A 21,317-nucleotide genomic window follows, 5' to 3' on the forward strand; every position below is an offset into this window, starting at 1 on the left:
TATTAGCGGAAGCTCTGCATGATTTTATGCTGTGTTGCTCCCACATCATTGGCTGATTTGGATGGCTGCATGAATACACAACTGATCCTGATAAAATGGATGGTGACATTTAAAAAAAAAATAAAAAATTTATACAAAGACATCAACAGAGTGAAAGGAGGCAGGACTGTTAGAACTGCAGCTCCACCTAGTGGCAGCTGTATAGAGTCTTAGACTTAAAACAGAAATTCTCTCTCTCTCTCTCTCTCTCTCAGGACCAAAATCATTTTTCAAAAAGTTTACTTCTGATTGATGTGTTTATTTCTATTAATATTAAGTAGATTTTTAAGAAGTGTATATCTCTCTTCAGGTTCCAGTGCTGTGACTGGGCTGAAAAGGAACTGCAGACAGTTAGAGACACACATTTGCCTTAGACTTTGGGTATTTAAAGGAACTCGACTTTGATGTATGTCTCAAATAAACCAATTTGTTTTCGTAGTTTACACAATGTCCCACTCATCTAATGGGACCGTCTTGAGTCTGCAATCCAGACTCCTCTGACAGTAAAATTGAGTAAGAATTTTTTTTCTAAATTTAACAAATCTGTTTTTTTTTTGGTTTGCCTCAGCCTGGACTATCCCTGCCTTTACACACCCTCTTTAACTCAGAGGCCTGTTAATTAGCTGATATGTGGGACAAGGTGTACTGCTTGACCATTGTTGGGAGCCTGGTGGTTAACGAACGAGTTCCTATAGGGTCATTTCTGTCACTCTGTCCCCTTCTATACTCTTCTTTATCTGTTGGTCACAATTAATGAGACCTGTCCCCCGGTTAAAGCATTCCCTATTTGCTATTTGATGTAAAATGGATAAAACCGGAAATGTCCTTGTCACACTAACTAATCAATCCTTATGGCTAAGTAAGTTTCCTGCTAACGATGCTGCTGATGGAGAGGTGAAAAAAAAAAAAGTCAAATTTGTAATCATACATCCAGCTCTGTGAACAAGTCTTCATCTGAAAGGCCTCTTAACCTTTTTACATAGAATTTCACTTCCTGGATATGGTTTAGGAACGGGTACCTGCAAGACACACTTGTACATGTTCTCACACCAAGCCCAAATTACTGATACGGTCACATTTAGATTGTGTTTTAGAACACACTCTAAAATCCACCTGTGAGTAAGTCTGTGGTTATGTCGGTACACAGAGATGTTGACATGACGGCTGCAGGTTCTAAAAATTACACCTATAGAATTAATATATTTAAATAAGCAAATTCTCAGAAATTTCAAGCTCTTAATGAGCTGAACCTGGTATGTTGTGGATGAGGAAACCTATAAATATTTAATTAAAAAAATAAATAAATAAAAAACTCTTGCTCTATTGTTTGTGGTTTTTTTTTTATTCTTTTTTTTTCCCCCATTTTCCCATATCTTCCCAATTTTCCAGCTTTCTTTTCAAACCGCTGCACATGCAACATCAGGGAGTGACGTAACGCACTCGGGTCTCCCAGTAACGGATTGGGGTGGCATCGCTGGGATGCCAAGATGTTCTGGTGTTTGATGTAAGTATTTCTCTGCAAGTAGACTGGATGTCTTGATGTGATGCGGCTGAAGAATTTGTAGTTCTCATATTCAGATCAACCATGGAGCATGGGGTACCAAACACTGATGTTGCGGGTTTGATATTTTTGTCTGAAGTTTGTTTGAAATCTTTGCAAATTTATTAAAAATAAAAAACAAAAAAAAGCACATGTACATAAGTATTCACAGCCTTTGCCATGACACTCAAAATTGAGCTCAGGTGCATCCTGTTTCCACTGATCATCCTTGAGATGTTTCTACAACTTGACTGGAGTCCACCTGTGGTAAATTCAGTTGATTGGACATGATTTTGAAAGGCACACACCTGTCTATATAAGGTCCCACGGTTAACAATGCATGTCAGAGCACAAAAGAAGACATGAAGTCCAAGGAATTGTCTGTAGACCTCCAAGACAGGATTGTATCGAGGCACAGATCTGGGGAAGGGTACAGAAACATTTCTGCAGCATTGAAGGTCCCAATGAGCACAGTGGCCTCCATCATCCGTGAATGGAAGAAGGAAACAGGGCACCACTCATCACCTGGCCAATACAATCACTACAGTGAAGCAGCAGCATGGCAGCATGGCAGTGGTGGTGGCAGCATCATGCTGTGGGGATGTTTTCCAGAGGCTGGAACTGGGAGACTAGTCAGGTTCGAGGAAAAGATGAATGCAGCAATGTACAGTTTGTGTTTGTTTGTTGATGAAATCCTTGTTGATACATCCTTGATGAAAACCTGCTCCAGAGCGCTCTGGACCTCTAGACTGGGGCGAAGGTTCATCTTCCAACAGGACAACGATCCTAAGCACACAGCCAAGATAACGAAGCAGTGGCTACAGGACAACTCTGTGAATGTCCTTGAGTGTCCCAGCCAGAGCCCAGACTTGAACCCGATTGAACATCTCTGGAGAGATCTGAAAATGGCTGTGCACCGACGCTCCCCATCCAACCTGATGGAGCTTGAGAGGTCCTGCAAAGAGGAATGGGAGAAACTGCCCAAAAATAGGTGTGCCAAGCTTGTAGTATCATACTCAAAAAGACTTGAGGCTGTAATTGGTGCCAAAGGTGCTACAACAAAGTATTGAGCAAAGGCTGTGAATACTTATGTACATGTGCCTTTTTTGTTTTTTATTTTTAATAAATTTGCAAAGACTTCAAACAAACATCTTTCACGTTGTCATTATGGGGTATTGTTTGTAGAATTTTGAGCAAAATAATGAGTTTAATCCATTTTGGAATAAGGCTGTAACATAACAAAATGTGGAAAAAGTGAAGCGCTATGAATACTTTCCGGATGCACTGTATATGGATTAGTTATTGTTTTTATATTTTTATATGAATTATTTAGATATATTTATATGGATTTATTTCTTTATGGTTATTTTTTTACATCACAGAAACCTGCAATGTTGTGGGGGGGGACCTGCTGTGGAGAAGAGATAGAGAACATTAAGTTCTGTTTGAATTTCTGCTTGATTATACTATGATACGCTAAATATATAAACTCAGCAAAAAAAGAAACGTCCCTTTTTCAGTACACTGTATTTTAAAGATAATTTTGTCAAAACCAAATAAGATTTACTTACTTTACTTCAAGCAGTTGAATGTGAGAGGATGTTTCTTTTCTTGTTGAGTGTGTGCATGCATATATATATATATATATATATATATATATATATATATATATATATATATATATATATATATAAAAAAGGCTGGGATGTGATGTTATAGCAGGTCATGAAATTTCTAGACTGTTATGAACACCTGCCATGAACTATGACCTTCATAGTACTATGTACTGTGCTGATGTACTATTGTGTGTTCTGAGGAAATACCTTTCAAGCCGTTCAATGGCTCTGTCGGTAGAGAGCGACGTTGAAATGACGAGTCGGGACCTGTTGAAAAGAGAGTTATGGTACAGAGTGACTACATGTATGTGACTACAATTTCATATAATATAATTATAATGTAACTGACCTATTTGGCCAATACTCTGCACAACTTCATTTAAAAATCAGTCCATCCTGAGCTGAACCGGGTGTGTGTTTCACCGCGCACTTAACTGAGCACTGATTGTGATGAGCATTTTGTGATTAGCACAGAGTTTTACATTACCTTAGGGCGGTAGATGTCCTGGTATTCGCTGCGCCGGATTCCGGCCATGCCTGCAAACCGAGGGTAAGATAATAACTTAACGTTCTTTTTCAGAGGACATGCAGGAGCACTGACTTCTTCCAGGACAAAAAAGTTTTCCGTGTACTCAGTCTTCCGCTTAGGCCAGCTATAGCAGGAGAGAGAGAGAGAGAGAGAGAGAGAGAGAGAGAGAGAGAGATCATGTTAATCTATTAATAAAATACACGAACAGTAACCACAAGGTCGACTCCTCATTAATTAATAATGAGAAATTAAAGACTCTTTCACTGATATTTTGGAATAGTTACCATGGTCTCTTTTTCTCAGGCTGATGAACCACCCCTGGCATCTCCTTCTGGATTCGTTGCAACACACGTTCTTCAAGAAAACAACCAGTTAAAACCGTCAATTACACTTGAAATACACTCATGGATGCAACAACAAAATGTTAAGACTTGGAGATTATACACACACACTCACACACACACACACACACACACACACACACACACACACACACACACACACACACACACACACAAGTGCTCGAACTTTCTTGACTAGAGTTACACTTTTCTCTAATTAAAGAAAATACTGCAAGGCTTTATTTGGCACTTTAGCATCGCTTACTGCCGCTCTAAAGATTATGCGTGTTCACAGGCTCATAAAGATTCTAACTGAAATTGCTTAAGGATGTTTAATGGAAGATAAACTGTGTAAGTGATGTTAGCTCTGAGCAATGATGTTAGAGGTACCTCTCCTGGGGACAGTGGGCAGAGCAGGAGCTCAGAGCTGAAAATTGTTTTTACAGGTTTCGAGCAACAGTTTCATTACATTACATACCAACTGTTCTGTTAATGTTAGAATTTACACACCAAGAGGGGAGCTAGGGTTCATCAGAGATCCAATTGAGTGCTGAGTTTTCTGTGACCTGTCCATTAACTGGAACAAAGCATGCGGGTTACCAGTCTTTCGTTGCTTTAGGTTCTCCTCCTGCTGGGCTGCCCGCAACACGCAAAACAACAACCAATTAATACAAAGAACGTACTAGAATGTCCAACAGAACAAAGTTTAAACACTTGTATTGCCGTATAATATGTCTACCCAGTTAATATCTTGCCAGCTGGCAGTGCCTTGCATGAATGTTATAAGCACTGGATTTTATTTCAGCAGTGCTGTATCGTCTCAGAAATGGGTTTAAACTTGAAATACACTCATGAATGCAACAATAAATGTTAAGACAATCCACAGAGATTATACACACACAAGTGCTCGAACCTTTTAGCTTAGAGCTATACTTATTACTTCTTTTGCTTTTATGTTTATACAGTTACACTTTTATACATTTTACAACTCATGATACATTCAGGGCACCTTGATGTATACATCTCAATTATGGATGAAAATTAACATACGAATAATCTGCCCTCAAATGATTGTAATTTTTTTGAGAGCTGACGTGCAATATTGTGAGTCTGGAGGACTGGGCGTGAGGAGCAAGGCTTTATTTGGCACCTTTTCAGCATGTTTCTTTCTTTAAATCATCTCTTAGTGCAGTTCTAATGATTGGTAAGTGTGTAACGCAATAAAGTATGCGAATATCTTCCCAATGGCCCCTACAGATGTAAACCGGTCATCTAAAAAGACGCTAATTGAAATTTCTTAAGGATGCATAATGGAAGATAAACTGTAAAATGATCAGTCTGTGTGAAAGGTACCTCTTCTGGGAACGGTGGGGGAAGCAGGAGCGTGGACCTTGAGGACCCTTTCCAGCTTGTTTATGAACGCTTCATGAGCATGTCTAGCAGTGTTTCTCTCCTGCACTTCATATTTCTTTATGAGCTCTTCTGTTTTTTCTGTAAGACCAGAGAAAAACACACATAAGATCAAGATTGTTCATATTAATTACAACCGCAATTCCATTTCTCTTTACTCTTCATTAATTGTAGAGATTTTATCAAGGGAATTGCACAGATGTTGAGTTTCAGTTTGGCACAGAACCAAAATTCAGGAAGATTAAACTCTACTCGACTTGCACTGAACGTCAAAAACGCATTGCTTTTTGGCCTCAAACTTGGATTTAAGTCATCAAACTTTGAAACGAGTCTACTACGTAACATCACTTTATAAAACAGGTGTCTAATAGAGTTTATATTATTATTATTTTTACTTGACAGGTCAAAGCAACAGTTTGGACGGTGTAAAACAGCAGCTGTTCTGCCAAAAAGTAAGTATTTTCACACCATGTGGAGCTTTTGTGGTCCATGTAGGATCCGGACAAGAGGTCTCCAGACAGTTGCACCTTTTCTGTGAGGGAAGAGAACACGATAGGTATCAAGTGTGATGAATAAATCTGATCATTTTTAATCAATACAAGGTAATGTGCTATATCAGTGCTACTAGCTATAAAGCTGTAGAAGTGGTCACTTAGGGCCCCTGGACTAGCTGGGGGCTCCGATTATTACTATTATTATTATTATTAAAAAATAGACATGTAATAGATAGATAAAGTTTTTTCTAATGTCAAAAAACCCATTAGAGAAAAATACCACTGAAAAGTTTCTCACTTGTCACTCCAGGGTTGTTGTTTGTTTTTGTTTTTTTGCCAACAAGATTCAGATAAAGCAATAATTTACATTTATTTCTAAATATGGATATTACTGATTATGACTCGTATTATAACCATCTACGTTTTTTTTTTTTTTTAACAGTACAGTCCTGGCGGGGGGTGGGGTTTAAAACATCTTTGCAGTGATAACTGAGAGGACAGGGTTCAGATTCTTAATGTTTTTGCTTGGAGCATCTCCAGGCCAGCTTTTATCACCAATATAAATATAATTTTAGACAGAATGGACGGGATATTATCAGAATTAAGCAGATTAGGCCTCCTTATATAGTTTAATATAAAGAATTGATTAAGTTAAGAGTTAATTACCTAGCTTGTTAGCAAACGTGGCTAGTGGTCTACACTGTATAATATGTAGCCTGATGTTAGCTAGCTTGACGTTGACCGCGTCCCTGTTACTAGTCAGTCTAAAAGCTTGATTATTTTAGGGCTTTTTTCTTTAATTTATCAACACGGTCACACTGAGTAGTCAAAATGTACAACTTTACCCTCATTATCTTGGTCGAGTGAGTCGTTATCTTTTGAAGTCGGCACATTTTATACGCCTACTATCTTTCCCTCAGGAAAATCGTTTCTAGCGAGTTTGTGAATGTTGTGCGCGCGCGTCGGCCTTTTATATCGAAGACGCTGGAATTGTGGTGACGTCACTAGAAACTTTGCTGTTCTAATTCGATTCTAGGGAAGTTCTGTGGCGCAATTAGTCCAGACTGTCATGGTGCTTCACATATATATACACACACACACACACACACACACACAAAACACCTAATACACATACATACAAATACTCAAAATAGATCAAATTATATAGAGGAGAGAAAAATAAATAAAGAATTACAAGTCAATTGTGTCCCCTTGTGTCTTGACTGCCTTGGTCCCTCACAAACAGCTTACCCAAATCATAAGTCTGCTATTACCTATTGATGTATGTAAACAATCTTGTCTATTCGTTAACAGTAGCGGTTTCACGTTAATTATGAAACTGTATCGTTTCTTTAGTAGTTCTCCGGGGGCATGAAAGAAATAGTAATTATTTAGCTAATCGTGACGTGCCGCATTCATCTGTGTGCTATTACTTACTAATTTGTTAATCGGAGTTTGTAGTTAGTTAACAGTAGTTACTAGGAAGTTAATATTGCATTATTCATTTCTTCCTGTGTAGTTCATCATTAATGACAGATCCGTATTCTAAAGCATTACCCCCTGATCTTCTTATGTATATTTTGTATCGCACAGCTGGATAGTAGCTGAGCCTCACAACAAGAATTTCAATGTACAGCTGTCCCTTACATCAGGGGTTCCCAAACTTTTCCAGGGCAAGGCCCCCCAAATGGCATTAACATTTGACGGAGGCCCCCCTTTTGCAATTTAACCACAGTTTTACTACTAGCAAACGTTAGCACTATCGTCACTCAAAATATGCTAAAGGACAGTATTATAGTTATAATACCATGTAATTTAACAGACAAATATCCAAATTTATTATTTAAAATGTTGAAATGACACATACAGCTAGGGCAAGCAACAACAAACGCTTGTCCAAGCTATGAGTCATAAAAGGTAATATCATGTTCAATATTAGGATTTTACTAAATAGATATTGTCATGATATAGTTAGTATTGCACTGACAGATATTTAGGCGATTTAGAAAATTATGTCTGCCCATATGTCAGGTTGAAAAAATAAAAGTTTCTCCTATTTTTCATTTATGGCATTTGGCAGACGTCCTTTTCCAGAGCGACTTCACAATAAATAATACATTTTCACAATTAAATAGTAAATAATGGCACTAGCTCTGGTGCAGTGCTCACACTTCAGGGTCAACTTGAGATGACAGGTAGAGGTAAATTAAGAGAAATTAAATATGCTTTCATATATTTGTATGAAATATAGTATGGTTAAATCTCAGGTATTTTAAGTCTTAAAAAAAAAAAAAAAAAACAATTTCCCCAAAGTGTGCCATTTAATTTTATCTAAAAGATACTGTCCAAGTCTAGCTATCGAGATTCTAAGTAATTGGAGACAGAACTATTTTGTACTCCACGTAGATCATAAACCATTGAAATCGTTTGAGAAATATAAATGTTATTGTGCTTTTTATCCAGAAAAACCACAGCTCCCTCGTTTACTTGTATTTGATTATAGGGCAGTCTTGCCCGGATCAATATGGCGGACACGTTGACGTGAATGCTTATGTGCGCTTGCGCATAGTGTTTCTTTAAAAAGTGACATCGCCAACTACTGGCCTGGCATGCATAATACAGCGTTTTTAGTCGTTAGGCTATGGTCCAGGGGCTGGATAATGCAAATTAGACTACTCATGTAACCAGTTAGTATTAGAATAAACTTTGCCTTATATATAATGTTATATTGACCTTCAATTATCCACCATTAGAATACGAGAAGGCTATTTGGATTAGAATACACCGAGGGCTTTTGCTAAATCAGGATCACTTAACTCCAGGAGAGTTTTAAGTCTTCCTGCTGACATTATAACGGATCCAGTATATCAATTCATTACTGAACGTTGTTTGAGTTGGATTAGGTGTGTCAGATGAGGGGAAATGGAGAAACTGTACAGGGCAGTGGATTTCCAGCATTGGAGTTGAGAAATACTGTCCTAAACCCAGTTACTGCATCACCATGGTTACACTGTAATCTGGTTTGACATGCTGAAACCACTTGATCCTTCAAGTACCCGGGTGAGCTAATTCTCTCTCTCTCTCTCTCTCTCTCTCTCTCTCTCTCTCTCTCTCTCTCTCTCTCTCTCTCTCTCTCTCTCTCTCTCTCTCACACACACACACACACAGTTAAATCCAATAAGCTTCATCAGCATGACTTTATAGGTTACAAACAATTACTAGGTTGCCACAGCACTGAAATGACAGATTTTTCTTTTCTTTTCTTTTCTTTTTTTTTGTTGTACAAATAGCAGTAAAATTAAGGGGAAAAAAATAGAGCAAAAACAAATGGCTTACACATGAGCAAATAATTACTCAGTCAATCTGCTGACGTAAGTACAGTATGGACAGCTTAACAGAGCAGGACGTTCAAAAGGTGAGTCAAAACTTACATTATTTTAAGTCTGCTTTAGCAACTAAGGGTTTAAATAAATATTTCAGACGGCAATTCCAAATTTTCACCCCAGTTCAGACTTCTTGCATTTTGTGCAACTTTACACAAAGCATTCTTCAATCATGCAAATCAAGGCTTTACGTGTACATTGACATTTATTCATTTAGCAGACGCTTTTTATCCAAAGCGACTTACAAATTACGGAAAAAAATGTACAGGTGGATTTTTTTTTCTATGACATCAAAATAAATTTTTTTATTTTGTCCTAGATGTAGGCAAAATATCACAAATGCATGATGATAGTTTGATAAGGTTTTACGAAGAAAAAAAAAAGAAGCTGCAGCCAAACAGAAGTGACAGGTTAAAAACTATTAGACAATTAGTAAGGAATAAAATACAATTGGATGTGCTGCTGTACTGACATTTGTTCCTAATAACACAGTGCAATGTTATTATACTTGTTTGAATTGTTTATCATATTGTCTGATATTTATTTATTTGTATATTCATAAGTTTTAGAAGTTTAGGCTAGGTTTACTCTTGAATGTGCAAGACATCAAAATGTATACATTATACTATTCTTATTATTAGTATTCTTATCCTTCTTATTATGCTCCTTATCTACATAAAATGCCCAATAACTCAAGATCTGAATGGTAAAAAGTTTTGAAATTTGGCACATTGATACTACAGGCTACGAGTAACTCCCACACCACAAATGGCCCACATGAGCCCATAGGTGGCGCTACAGGCCACGCCCGAATTGTAAGTGATTTTCCCTCCAGCCCATAAATCCAAAATGTTAAAAGATTGGTATACATGTCTTATTTCTCATAGGGAACAGAAAAGCCAAGGAGGGTGGGTCTGGGCTAGTAGGTGAGCTGCAGATCTTGGATAACAACAGATCCTGAAGTGTTTTTATTCCTTTACACCACAGCAATCTGTAACAATTCTTTTTTATTTTTTATTTTTAATTTATTGAAGAACAACACGGTATAGTTTCGTTTGAATGTTGGGGAACGTCTTTAATAGCCTACAAGCTGGAGTACATCCTCTCTCTCTCTCGCACGCACCCCCCCCCCCCCCCCCCCATCTCTCTCTCTCTCTCTCTCTCTCTCTCTCTCTCTGCAGAAGTAAGTATGGATGTCTTAACACAGCAGGAGGTCCGAAAGGTGAGTTAAAACCTACATTATTGACGTCTTCTCGAGCACATAACGATATAACAACTTATTTCAAAACGTCTTTTCTTTCTTTCTTTCTTTGTTTTTTTTTTTGCATAAGGACGCGTCCAAACGCATATAGATGTTTTGTGAACGTTATTGTTATTTTCTCATCCAGTCCACTAGAAAACAGCGTTTTTGGTCGCTTTTCGGTGGAGAAGTTGTAAAACTTTGGACTGTTTTTGTGTGGAGAGGGAAAGCCGTGACGTCACAGCGCTATCCTGTGCATGCTAATGAATGCATTTATTTCTCCTAGCCATCATTTCATATGTGACCTTTGTCTAATTGATGGGTTTATGGATTCTTGCTCTTAACTGGCTTAATATGCAATTTAAGATTCTTTCCTTGCGTGTTATATTGTATAGTGCACTGTATTGTTTAAATATTGCAAATTGTGTTTGGTGCACATTGTACTGCATATACTTAGCACACAGTATATAATATATATGCTAATATATTCACACACTATTCGATTCCATTCTATTCTATTCAACAGTCTACAGTTCAGAAAAGAAATAAGTCACTCAAACCACACTGTTGCAAAGAGACTGTAATTGATATAAACTAACAAACATGTCACTGTAAGGAGACCTTATGTCAGTGCAATAACATTCAGTGTAAACAAAGTTGTTTTTTTTTTTTTTTTTAAATGTAGAGATCTTTTTTTTTTGTGCGGGACTGCGGATAGAATAATATTACCATCACATCTTGTTAATTATTCATCAGTGGAAATAGGCAGCGTTTAAAAAGACATACAGTTGTGCCTAAAAGTATCATATAGTCGCTGTTGGAAAGCGGTCAAATACGCAGAATACGCTGGAAAAGCAAAGAATGTGCAGGACCTGGAGGATTTTTCTGAAGAACAGTGGGCAATTTAACTGCTCAGGACAAACAAGGGACTCATGAAGAACTATCGCAAAACATAAAAACACTCGTTGATCGTCCAGGTACCGACACACAGTATTAATAATCAAGGGAATGTAAACTTTTGAACGGGGTCATTGTTTATAAATTCAACTGTTATCTTGTCTTGTGGACTATATGTAAACATCTGTTATGTGAAATAGCTTACTCAGGACAGGACTAAATAAATAAATAAACAACATGGGATTTTTATGATCTATCTTATTTTGTTAACGGTATTAAGATCGAACAGATTCTGCAAGGGGTGTGCAAACTTTTGGGCACAACTGTAGTGTATGTTGCGAATTATTCATCATTGTGCAACACGAATACCACGTGCCAAAAGAACTTACACTTACACTGCTCGATTTAGTAATTCTACGCCCATGGACCTTTCATAAGCTGTGTGTTATGAATATGCAAGGACTCACAGTTTTATCGCAGTTGCTGAACAGAACATAGAAACACCTTAAAATTATCAGAATGCTATTTTCGATATCTGAACTTATAAGAAGGCCCGGCTCTACCCTGGATACTTTGTTACGTCTGTTTGAATACAAACTAATCAGCTAATTAGCCTGCCCTTTCTGAGTTTCACTGCTAAGCAACATCAAAAATGCGAGCTAGCTTTATTTACGCGTTTACCTCGACAGCTGTGAGCCGTAGTGCATGCGTGTGCGCCGCAAGATGTATAACATATGTTTTTGATTTGGAGAAAAAATGGGCTGTATTTAAAGGAATTTCACACGAATCATGGAGGGGCTCAGGGTGCTGGAAAACCTTCTGAAAATACAGTTTAATTCTCTATAGAGTAGAAGTCTCGCCTCAGATTTCTTGCATTTTTCTTGCATGTTGCACAGTTAAAATAGTTATATCTTCCGTGGTATTTTGTCCTAGAGGTAGGTGATATATCAAAAGTGTATCAAGGTACTAGCTTGTAATAGCACATAAGTTGGCTTAGAGTTTAGCATGTTTGCCTCACCCCTCTGGGGTTTGGGGTTTGAATCCCGTTTCATCCCTGTGTGTGCAGAGTTTGCATGTTCTCCCTGTGTTTTGTGGGTTTCCTCCGGTACGTCTGGTTTCCTCCCCCAGTCCAAAGATATGCGCTGTAGGCCGATTGGCATTTCCACATTGTCCGTAGTGTGTGTACGCGTGTGCGTTTGTGCCCTGCGATGGATTGGTACCCCATCCAGGGTGTCCCCTGCCTTGTGCCCTGAGTTCCCTGGGATAGGCTCCAGGCTCCTCCTATGGTTTCCAAGCGGTATGGAAAATCGATAGATCATCCATTAATAAGTTACGTTTAGTACTGTTTAACGTCCATGAAACACAATAGTTCCTGTTATCAGTTACATTATAGCAGCTATAAACAGTCTAGTTTGGTTTGAATGGCAGTACCGTGAAGATGGCTACCTTGTGCTGGAAGGATTCTTCAGCCCGGAGGAGTGTGACGCGCTGCGAGAACGGATGAGTGAAATAGTGGAGCAGATGGACGTCCCAGCTCACTGCCGCACTCAATTCTCAACCGATCACGACGAGCAGCTGCGGAACCAGGTAACGTTACTTTAATGTTAATGTTAAACTAGTAAATTAGGAGCAGTACTAAAACTTATTCATTTCTCTAAAACTCTTTTTTTTGTGTTCTGACATAAATTGTGGTGTGGAAAGATGCAGGTAAGTTTTCAGATTACTGAGGGGTGACGAATTAAAGGAAAAACAAGTCGCTGTGTTATGCTTTGGGGGCATTTTTCAGGCATGGTTCATTTCGACTTGTTCCCTTAGGCAGGGGTGTCCAATCTTATCCGGAACGGGCCGGTGTGGTGCGGGGGCAGGTTTTCATTCCAACCAAGCAGAAGCCACACCTGAGTCTATTGAAAGCCAAGATCAGCTGATTAAACAGGTGGAATCAGGTGCGCCTCCTGCTTGGTTGGAATGAAAACCTGCACCCACACCGGCCTTAGAGGGAAGAGCCACTGCAAATCAATAACTCATGACCTTTATCCTCTTTCTATCCTGATTGAAGTGTTATCTCCCAGAATGACTCAGCTTCCATCCACAGGGCATGAGAGTTCACCGAGTGCTTTGGTGTGTACGAGTGGGATGTAAATCATATGCTTTGGCATTTACAGTCACCAGATTTCAACCCAGGTGAACACTTGCGGAGGATTTTAGAGCAAGATGGTCGCCAGCGTTCTCCACCACCATCATCAAAATCAAAACGCTAACTGAGAGAAAGTCTTTCGGATAGAATGGTGTTTATCGCTCCAGTACGGTCCCACAGACTTGTGGAATCTATATATATCGAAGGCTTGTAGTGACCCGACAGCTCACTAACTAACATACTTGTACAGTGTTGGTTTTTCCTTTAAATTGTCACCTGTCTGTAGTAGTCTACCTGAGCTACTAGTGAGAATTTAGTAGTGCTGTATAATAGTAAATAGTATCGTAGAGTTAATTCTCACAGGACTCTGCCGCTGTAGTTGCTGTGCTCCAAACCCTCGATATTTAGCTCAGATCTCTGTTAATGACCCACTAACTCCCTCCCACCTCTGTTTACCGTTCTTCAGGGAAATGCAGATTACTTCATCACAAGCGGGGACAAGGTCCGTTTTTTCTTTGAGAAAGGAGTCTTCGACATAAATGGTTTGTGATCCAGCAGTTGGGTTTGTAGATGAGATGTTGGTGACTTATATTATGATTAATTTCGACATTAGAAAAATACTTTTATGTATATTTGTATATTTATGTAAAAAAAAAAAAAAAGAAAGAAAAAGAAATCAGTCTAGTGGGCAAATTTAATGGTAGATTTTATAATATTTATAAATGGTAATAATTAAATAGTAAAAATTGTGTTTATATATTTATAATAAATTGTAATATATATATATATATATATATATATATATATATATATATATATATATATATATATATATATATATATGAGTATGTATGAGTATTTCAGAAACTGCTGATCTTCTGGGATTTTACACACAACGGTTTCTACAATTTACACAGAATGGTGGGAAAAGCAGTGAGCAACTTCGTAGGGCACTTTATAGTCGTTCCATGTCTGTAGCACTCAGAAAAGTGGAGTTTCTATTAAAAAGAAAAAAAAAAAAAGAAGGTGTCTTTTACCCAGAGTGTTCGGGAAAAGCTTCTTCCAACCCTGTGTCATACTTTTGTAGTGTGTAGTATAATTCAGCGTGTTTCGTGTTTCATCACCATGACCTGTGGTAGACGCCTTCTGATCCTGTGTCTTCCTTTCTGGTGGGGTTTACGGCTGGTGTATCAAAAGGGCTATAACACTGGCAAAGTTCCTACAGACATGGAGACCTATAATGTCTTTACCCTGTTTTACGGTCTATTCACAGGGGAGTTTACTGTCTCGAGGGAACGCTCACTAAACAAAGTTGGACACGGTGGGTGGTGTACGAATGAAATATAATTAAATAACTAAGTAACCTGGAGTATCGGTTAACCTGATGTTCCCTTTAGCATTTTCTACATGTGTTTTACCTTTAGGTAAAAAAAAAAAAATCTGCTTTTGTGCTTTTCTTGTCTTCTTTCTATCTTTTAGCTCTCCATGCCCATGATCCTGTATTTAAATCCATCACACACTCCCCTAAAGTCCAGGTAAAGACACCTGTGATTCCTGGTTCCTTTTTATAACCACATTATAGTGAGTGAGTATAACAAGCTAATGGAGGAGGCATTTCTACTGTAATTTAAAATCTTAATAGATCGCATCTGTAATTGGGGAATGTCCATTTAGCTAATTAGTTAGTTATGTAAAGAACAAAAAAGTTATTCTAGGAACATAATCAACAACAGGGTGGTGTGATGTGGCTCAATGGTTAAGGCTCTGGGTGACTGATCGGAAGGTCGGGGGTTCAAGCCCCAGCACTGCCAAGCTGCCACTGTTGGGCCCTTGAGCAAAGCCCTTAACCCTCTCTGCTCCAGGGGGCGCTGTATCATGGCTGACCTGCGCTCTGACCCCAGCTTCCTGACATGCTGGGTGGGATATGCAAAAATTTTTAAAAAAATAAATAATTATTTCACTGTGCTATGTGTAATGTATATGTGACAAATAAAGGCTTCTTCTTCTGAAGTGAAGTTACTGTTACTACCCCAAAGTTGAATATTTTCCAATAACACTTAGAAAATAAGTGTTTTATTCTTCTTACACCACAGCAAGTCTTTTTTTTTTGTTTGTTTGTTTTTTTTTTAAACTGAAGAGCGGCACATCGTACTTTTGCGTTCGTTTCTAGTTACGTTAAACGTTGTGGAGCGTACACGAAACGAGTTAGTTCCTGTTATCACTTACATTAGAACAGCTATAAACAGTCGCTCCCTCACCAGACCCTTTTTTCTCTAGAGATCACATGTAGCTTGTCATGTTATGGAGGAACCTCAAAAGCCTTCCATCCTGAAGAATTTTCTGGGTTAGAAAAATGAACATTTCACACAAAGCCCTGACATTGGAGACTCCAATACATGTCTACATGTCTCCTCTGAGATTTCATATCAAAACAAGGTTGTTGTTTTTTTTTACTCTATGTATATGGAGAAGTCTGACTGATCAAAACTGAGCATTCATCAGCGCTGTGATACAATATATATCGGTCATATATATGTTGAATATATGAAATTCTACGGTTCTTTATTGTTCATTCTCATGTGGTCTGTTTTCTCTCTCTCTGTGTGTGTAGAACTTGGCTGAAAAACTGGGCCTGATAAGTCCTGTTGTTTTGCAGAGCATGTATATTTTTAAGGTACAGACCTTTGCTTTTGATCTCAAAGGTGGTTGTATTTGACTTTTGAGTTTTGACTTAAAATGAGTCTTAGGCAAGATTTTGGAGTTTACAGTATGTTCAGAATGATCGACAGATCATGCATTAAATTTCTGCGTTCTTAATTTTTTTCCCCCCAGCAACCAGGCATTGGTGGAGAAGGTATGAGATCATGCTTAATGGCAGTAACATCTCCTTACTGAACATTTATGTCATGAATTATTATTATGTATGTAGTGCTTTCCCTTCGAAACCGAATGAGTCTGTGTTTATATCATGGGCTCTGGTTCAAACTCTAGCTCGTCTCTCAGACGCTGAAACGTAAAGAATCTCTTCTAGCAAGACAAATTATTAGCCGTCATTATCCTTCTAGATGGTGAAAAGATTTGTGCCATAATTTATCATTAATACAAAGTTAGTTTACAACATAAAATAAAATGTAAGGTTGGATGGATTCTTATGAGAACTGTGATGTAATAAAACCTTTTGACCTGTTAGTGACGCCTCATCAGGATGCGACCTTCCTGTACACGGAACCTCTGGGACAAGTGATGGGAGTATGGATCGCTCTAGAAGACGCAACCCTCGACAACGGCTGCCTGTGGTTCATACCAGGCTCGCACAGGAGTTAGTACACACACACACACATACATACATGCTTATTTATCTTGATGGGTCTGTTCTCAAAGACGGGCATTTGTAGTATAGGAATATGTGCTTTTTTGCAGAGGTAAGTCTTGTGTTCTCATGTATGTGTGTGTAAAAGACGGAATCACCAGGCGGATGGTTCGAACCCCAAAAGGCACATTCCCTTTGACTGACTTCATTGGTCGAGAACAAAATTACGATGACGGTCTCTTCGTAGCAGCACCTGTCAAGAAAGGTTAGCGTCCTGCACCTGTGTAGTGTTTGTGCGTGTATGTGTGTGTGTGTGTGTGTGTTTTTTTTTTTTAAATCATTTCATTATGACTTTACTTGACTATATTTAATATTTAAAAAAAAGAAAAGAAAATGTTTATCAATGTTTCACCTATCAATTTTTATTCAGAGCACTGTTGTCCGCATCCGTGGCATAAAGAACAATTGAATTAGAAGTCTGCTTAATAACAACCATCTTTACTCGTACACCTATCAGCCATAATAAAAGAAACGCCCACTGTGTTTTTAAAGATCATTTTGTAAAATCTAAATACACTTCACAGATCTTTATCGGAAAGGGTTTAGACAATGTTTTTCATGCTAGGTAAACAATTATTGAACATGCCCCTGTGGAAAAGTCCTTAAGACACGAACAGTTTACAGGCGGGAGGCGATTAAGGTCACGGTTACAGTAACTTAGGACACTAAAGAGGCCTTTCTACTGACTCTGAAAAACACCAGGAGAAAGACGTCTAGGGTTCCTGCTGACCTGCGTGAACATGCCATAGACCTGCTGCAGGGAGGCGTGAGGACTGCAGATGTGTCCAGAGCAATAAAGTGTAATGTGTGTAATGTAAGATGACTCAGACGGTGCTACAGGGAGACAGGAAGGACAGCTGATCGTCCTCGCAGTGGAAAATTACATGCAAGCGTGTGTCCCCCGAGACGTGATGGAGAACCTGCAAATGCCTGGGTGGAAGAGTGGAGCAACATCTCACAGCAAGAACTGACCAATCTGGTGCAGTCCATGAGGATGAGATGCAGTAAAGCAGCTGGAGGCTACCAGATACTGACTGTTACTTTTGATATCGACCCCCCCCCCCCCCCCCCTTTGTTCAGAGACTCATTATTCTATTTCTGTTCGTCAAACGTCTGTCAGACTAAAGGCCATGCTGATTGTATGAGATTAGGACCACGGAGCACTGTTTCTTATGTCTTATATCTCCATGCTGCTGAGTGGTTACTCACGTCCTGAGCACCTGGCAGCTTTATTAAACTCTGTGACATTTTCCAAGCTAATTGGCAGTGAGAAAATTCCTTCTAAACCAGTGCTGTATATTCTTGAATGCCACGGTCAGTGGTTGTGGTAGCAGCCACCGCTGCTGGCCATGGAACCCTCTCTATACTAATAGAGATGTGCGTGTATTTCCAACCATCATTGCAGTAATTGTCATTGTTTTATTTCACAATGAATGCAGGTGGCCTGGTTCTAATCCATGGTGAAGTGGTCCACCGTAGCGCCGAGAACACCTCCGACGCATCACGTCATGTTTACACCTTCCATATCATGGAGTCCGAGAACACGTGCTGGAGCTCCGAGAACTGGTGAGAAAGCGTTGCATGTGCCGACTAATGCTGGAAGCTACATTTCTATGGCACGTTACATGAACATGATCTAAGATAAACATATAAACTGTACACTACATGCAAACGAGCGATATTCGGATCCTAACTATACAGTCAGGTCCATAAGTATTTGGACGGCGGCACAATTTTCAAATGTTTGCCTTTGTACATAACAAAGTGTAGCCTTTAATTCAAGGGGTTTAACAAAAATGGTGCACTTACCATTTTATGAACTACAGCCAGTTTTTCATAGTCCCTCCGTTTTCACGGGCTTAAAAGTAATTGCACAGACTAACATAATTATAAATAGAAGGATTATTTTTAATACCTGGATGCAAATTCTTTGCGGTTAATGACTGCCTGACCTCTGGAATCCATGGACATCTCAGAAAGTTGAGTTTCTTAACTTGAGATGCTTTGCCAGACCTTTTACTGCAGCCACCTTCAGTTGCTGCTTGTTTTTGGGTCTTTCTGCCAAAAGTATCTGGTCAAAAGTACAGTACGTGGACATCTGACCATTCAACATCCCATTCCAAACCACCGGCATTAATAGGGTGTTGGTCCTTCCTTTGCTGCAACCTCCACTCTTGGAAGGCTTTCCACTAAATTTTGAACCATGACCTTAACGTGGATTTGCGCTCATTCTGCCGCAAGAGCACGAATGCAACGATGGTCAGATTCACCATACTCACTTCGTATTGTCATGCAGGAACTGGTTTGCGCCTCTTCGTTCCAGTGAAAGGAAATCTTAATGCTGCAGCATTAAACACAGAGACATTCTAGATAATTGTGTGCTTCCAACTTCGTAGCAACAGTTTGAGGAAGACACACATATAGGTATAATGGTCAAGCGTCCACATACTTTTGGCCACATGGTGTACAATATGGGCCACAATGTTTGTATTGATTTGAACCAAGCCACATGGAAATGGTCCAATGGGCACAGACCCAGTAATATAGAGGGAAAAAATGTAAGACACTTTCAGGGGAAACCTTTTATTGCTTTCTCTAATGAACTTACTAGGTGTGAGAATCCCGTTTTGTGGTGTGGGTAGTAGTAGAGCGAAGTAAGCCCTAAATGATTGACTTGAACTATATAAATCCTGTGGATGGTATTTTGCTGGTTAGTAATGTATATATTTATAACAAAATAACCAGCATATAAATAAATTTACTGAGCGTTTCATTTGAAATCTATAACTGTGAACATGTGGATCCTCTCCAATATCCTGTGCAAGTGCTATTTGTGATTATTATTTTTTTTTTTTTCTGTTAAGCACGCTTGTCCATAAATGCTCCTAATCACAGAGGCCAATATGCATAATCTATTTTCTTCACATTGATATTGTCTTTCTTTTACACACAGGCTACAGCCGACTGAAGAGCTTCCCTTCCCATCACTCTACACCTAAAACTGCCTGCTTTATGATATAATAGTTATAGAATTATATTAATTACGAGTATCATTTCCTGTTTTTATAATAATCTGCTAAGACAATTCAGAGTGATACGTCTAGCTCTTACGAAGAGAAAACGAACTCGTAGATCATGTATAATATACGACGCAGTGATTTTGGAACGTTTACTCACTAGGTACAGCGTTCAGTGTTTGAGTATTTTAGGAACTATTCCCATATTTGTATGCACAAACCAAGAATATTTTCTTGGACATGTATTTGGATAATTTTATTAATACAGTCACTGTGCATGATGTTAATGAATAAATCAAATAAAACTTTATAAGGTATATGAAGTCTAAATAAAAATCTGATAAGTGCATTTATTTTAGTTTTTATTATAGTGATCTTAAACCTTATTATTATTATTATTATTATTTTAGGAGAGTTGCAAAAACTGTACAGCCTATTCAACCCTGCACATATTCTATGAGATAGAAGCCAGAAAAAACTGCTTCTAATCATACTGCCCTCTAGTGGCTGCCCAGAAAAGCTGCTATTGAACCCACTTCTACTTTTATTTATTAATTTTTTTTTTTTTTGGTGCTGATCATGTGCTCTGCAGGGAACCCGACACCTCACTTAAAGCCAATGACACAAACAGAGGTACAAAATCATTCGTTTGCGATCCCAGTTCTTTTATCTCGTTTTCTGAACTTACTTTTGTCTGTAAACTCAGTGTTGAGTCAGTAAGGGGTGACAAAATTGTCATGGCTAGACGACTGGGTCGGAGCGTCTCCAAAACTGCAGGTCTTGTTGGGTGTTCCCGGTATGCAGTGGTTAGTACGTACCGAAAGTGGTCCAAAGAAGGTCAACGGTGAACCGGCGAGAGGGTTCATGGGCACCCAAGGCTCACTGACGCACGTGCGGAGCGAAGGCTAGCCCGTCCGGTCCGGTCCGGTCCGGTCCCACATGGTGACTACCACTACGTGTAAGCTTTTCCAACTGTGCTAGGTGGTGATATATAATTCATGATAAACTAATCAGTAGTGTTGGACATTCTTAATGCTGTAAATCAGTAGTAACGATGAAAGTCACAGTTATACAGTAATACACACATGAGCAGCACAGATTGGAACAAAGCAACTCTTTATTTGAAAAAGTAAAGAACACACACAAGCTGTTCAACAAATTCAACGGAATCACTGCAGACATTTTCCTGCAAAACCTTCTCACATTCGATTAGAATTCATTCTAAGGATGTTGACACGATCGGGGTGAAGGTATTTTCCTCACACACACACACACACACACACACACACACACACCTGATCTGATTG

The 21,317-nt window shown here is 38.8% G+C and overlaps 2 protein-coding genes across 7 annotated transcripts; one reads left to right on the top strand and one right to left on the bottom strand.

Annotated features, from left to right (window-relative positions):
- Nucleotides 1–1,361: 1,361 nt before the first annotated feature.
- LOC108279178 (uncharacterized) lies at nucleotides 1,362–6,933 on the bottom strand. 2 transcript variants are annotated; one of them, XM_053687778.1, is made up of 8 exons: nucleotides 6,815–6,933; nucleotides 5,944–6,007; nucleotides 5,419–5,556; nucleotides 4,576–4,701; nucleotides 4,009–4,078; nucleotides 3,683–3,848; nucleotides 3,403–3,462; nucleotides 1,362–2,987 (listed from the first exon to the last, which is right to left on the bottom strand). In XM_053687778.1, exons 1-7 carry the CDS (start codon nucleotides 6,860–6,862, stop codon nucleotides 3,415–3,417), a joined length of 660 nt encoding a protein of 219 aa, XP_053543753.1. In that variant the 5' UTR covers nucleotides 6,863–6,933; the 3' UTR covers nucleotides 1,362–2,987; nucleotides 3,403–3,414. The 2 variants fall into 2 exon arrangements, with proteins under 2 accessions (XP_053543753.1, XP_017348695.1); XM_017493206.3 differs by having other exon boundaries at nucleotides 1,362–2,990.
- A 2,339-nt stretch (nucleotides 6,934–9,272) lies between these two features.
- Nucleotides 9,273–20,359, top strand: phyhd1 (phytanoyl-CoA dioxygenase domain containing 1). Of its 5 annotated transcripts, none has more exons than XM_017493201.3 (12): nucleotides 9,282–9,384; nucleotides 10,534–10,574; nucleotides 12,918–13,076; nucleotides 14,090–14,165; nucleotides 14,897–14,944; nucleotides 15,103–15,158; nucleotides 16,235–16,297; nucleotides 16,456–16,477; nucleotides 16,814–16,942; nucleotides 17,082–17,198; nucleotides 18,433–18,559; nucleotides 19,947–20,359. In XM_017493201.3, the coding sequence occupies exons 2-12, from the start codon at nucleotides 10,542–10,544 to the stop codon at nucleotides 19,990–19,992; spliced, it is 876 nt and encodes a 291-aa protein (XP_017348690.1). In that variant the 5' UTR covers nucleotides 9,282–9,384; nucleotides 10,534–10,541; the 3' UTR covers nucleotides 19,993–20,359. The 5 variants fall into 5 exon arrangements, with proteins under 5 accessions (XP_053543752.1, XP_047017739.1, XP_017348690.1 ...); XM_017493203.3 differs by lacking the exon at nucleotides 9,282–9,384 and adding an exon at nucleotides 10,260–10,278; XM_053687777.1 differs by lacking the exon at nucleotides 18,433–18,559 and having other exon boundaries at nucleotides 9,273–9,384.
- The last annotated feature ends 958 nt before the right edge of the window (nucleotides 20,360–21,317 follow it).

This window comes from Ictalurus punctatus, chromosome 18, assembly GCF_001660625.3.
Source record: "Ictalurus punctatus breed USDA103 chromosome 18, Coco_2.0, whole genome shotgun sequence".
NCBI classification, from domain to species: Eukaryota; Metazoa; Chordata; class Actinopteri; order Siluriformes; family Ictaluridae; genus Ictalurus; species Ictalurus punctatus.

What these genes read in the sequence shown, in the direction of transcription:
- phyhd1 (XM_017493201.3), top strand. Translation starts at nt 10,542, where the DNA reads ATGGATGTCTTAACACAGCAGGAGGTCCGAAAG. An exon ending in CATACCAGGCTCGCACAGGA is followed by an intron (nt 16,943 to 17,081) that starts GTTAGTACACAC and finishes TGTGTGTAAAAG; the next exon opens with ACGGAATCACCAGGCGGATG. An exon ending in AGCAGCACCTGTCAAGAAAG is followed by an intron (nt 17,199 to 18,432) that starts GTTAGCGTCCTG and finishes CAATGAATGCAG; the next exon opens with GTGGCCTGGTTCTAATCCAT.
- LOC108279178 (XM_053687778.1), bottom strand. Translation starts at nt 6,862, where the DNA reads ATGTGCCGACTTCAAAAGATAACGACTCACTCGACCAAGATAATGAGG. An exon ending in GACCACAAAAGCTCCACATG is followed by an intron (nt 5,557 to 5,943) that starts GTGTGAAAATAC and finishes CTGGTCTTACAG; the next exon opens with AAAAAACAGAAGAGCTCATA. An exon ending in CCCCACCGTTCCCAGAAGAG is followed by an intron (nt 4,702 to 5,418) that starts GTACCTTTCACA and finishes TGTTGCGGGCAG; the next exon opens with CCCAGCAGGAGGAGAACCTA.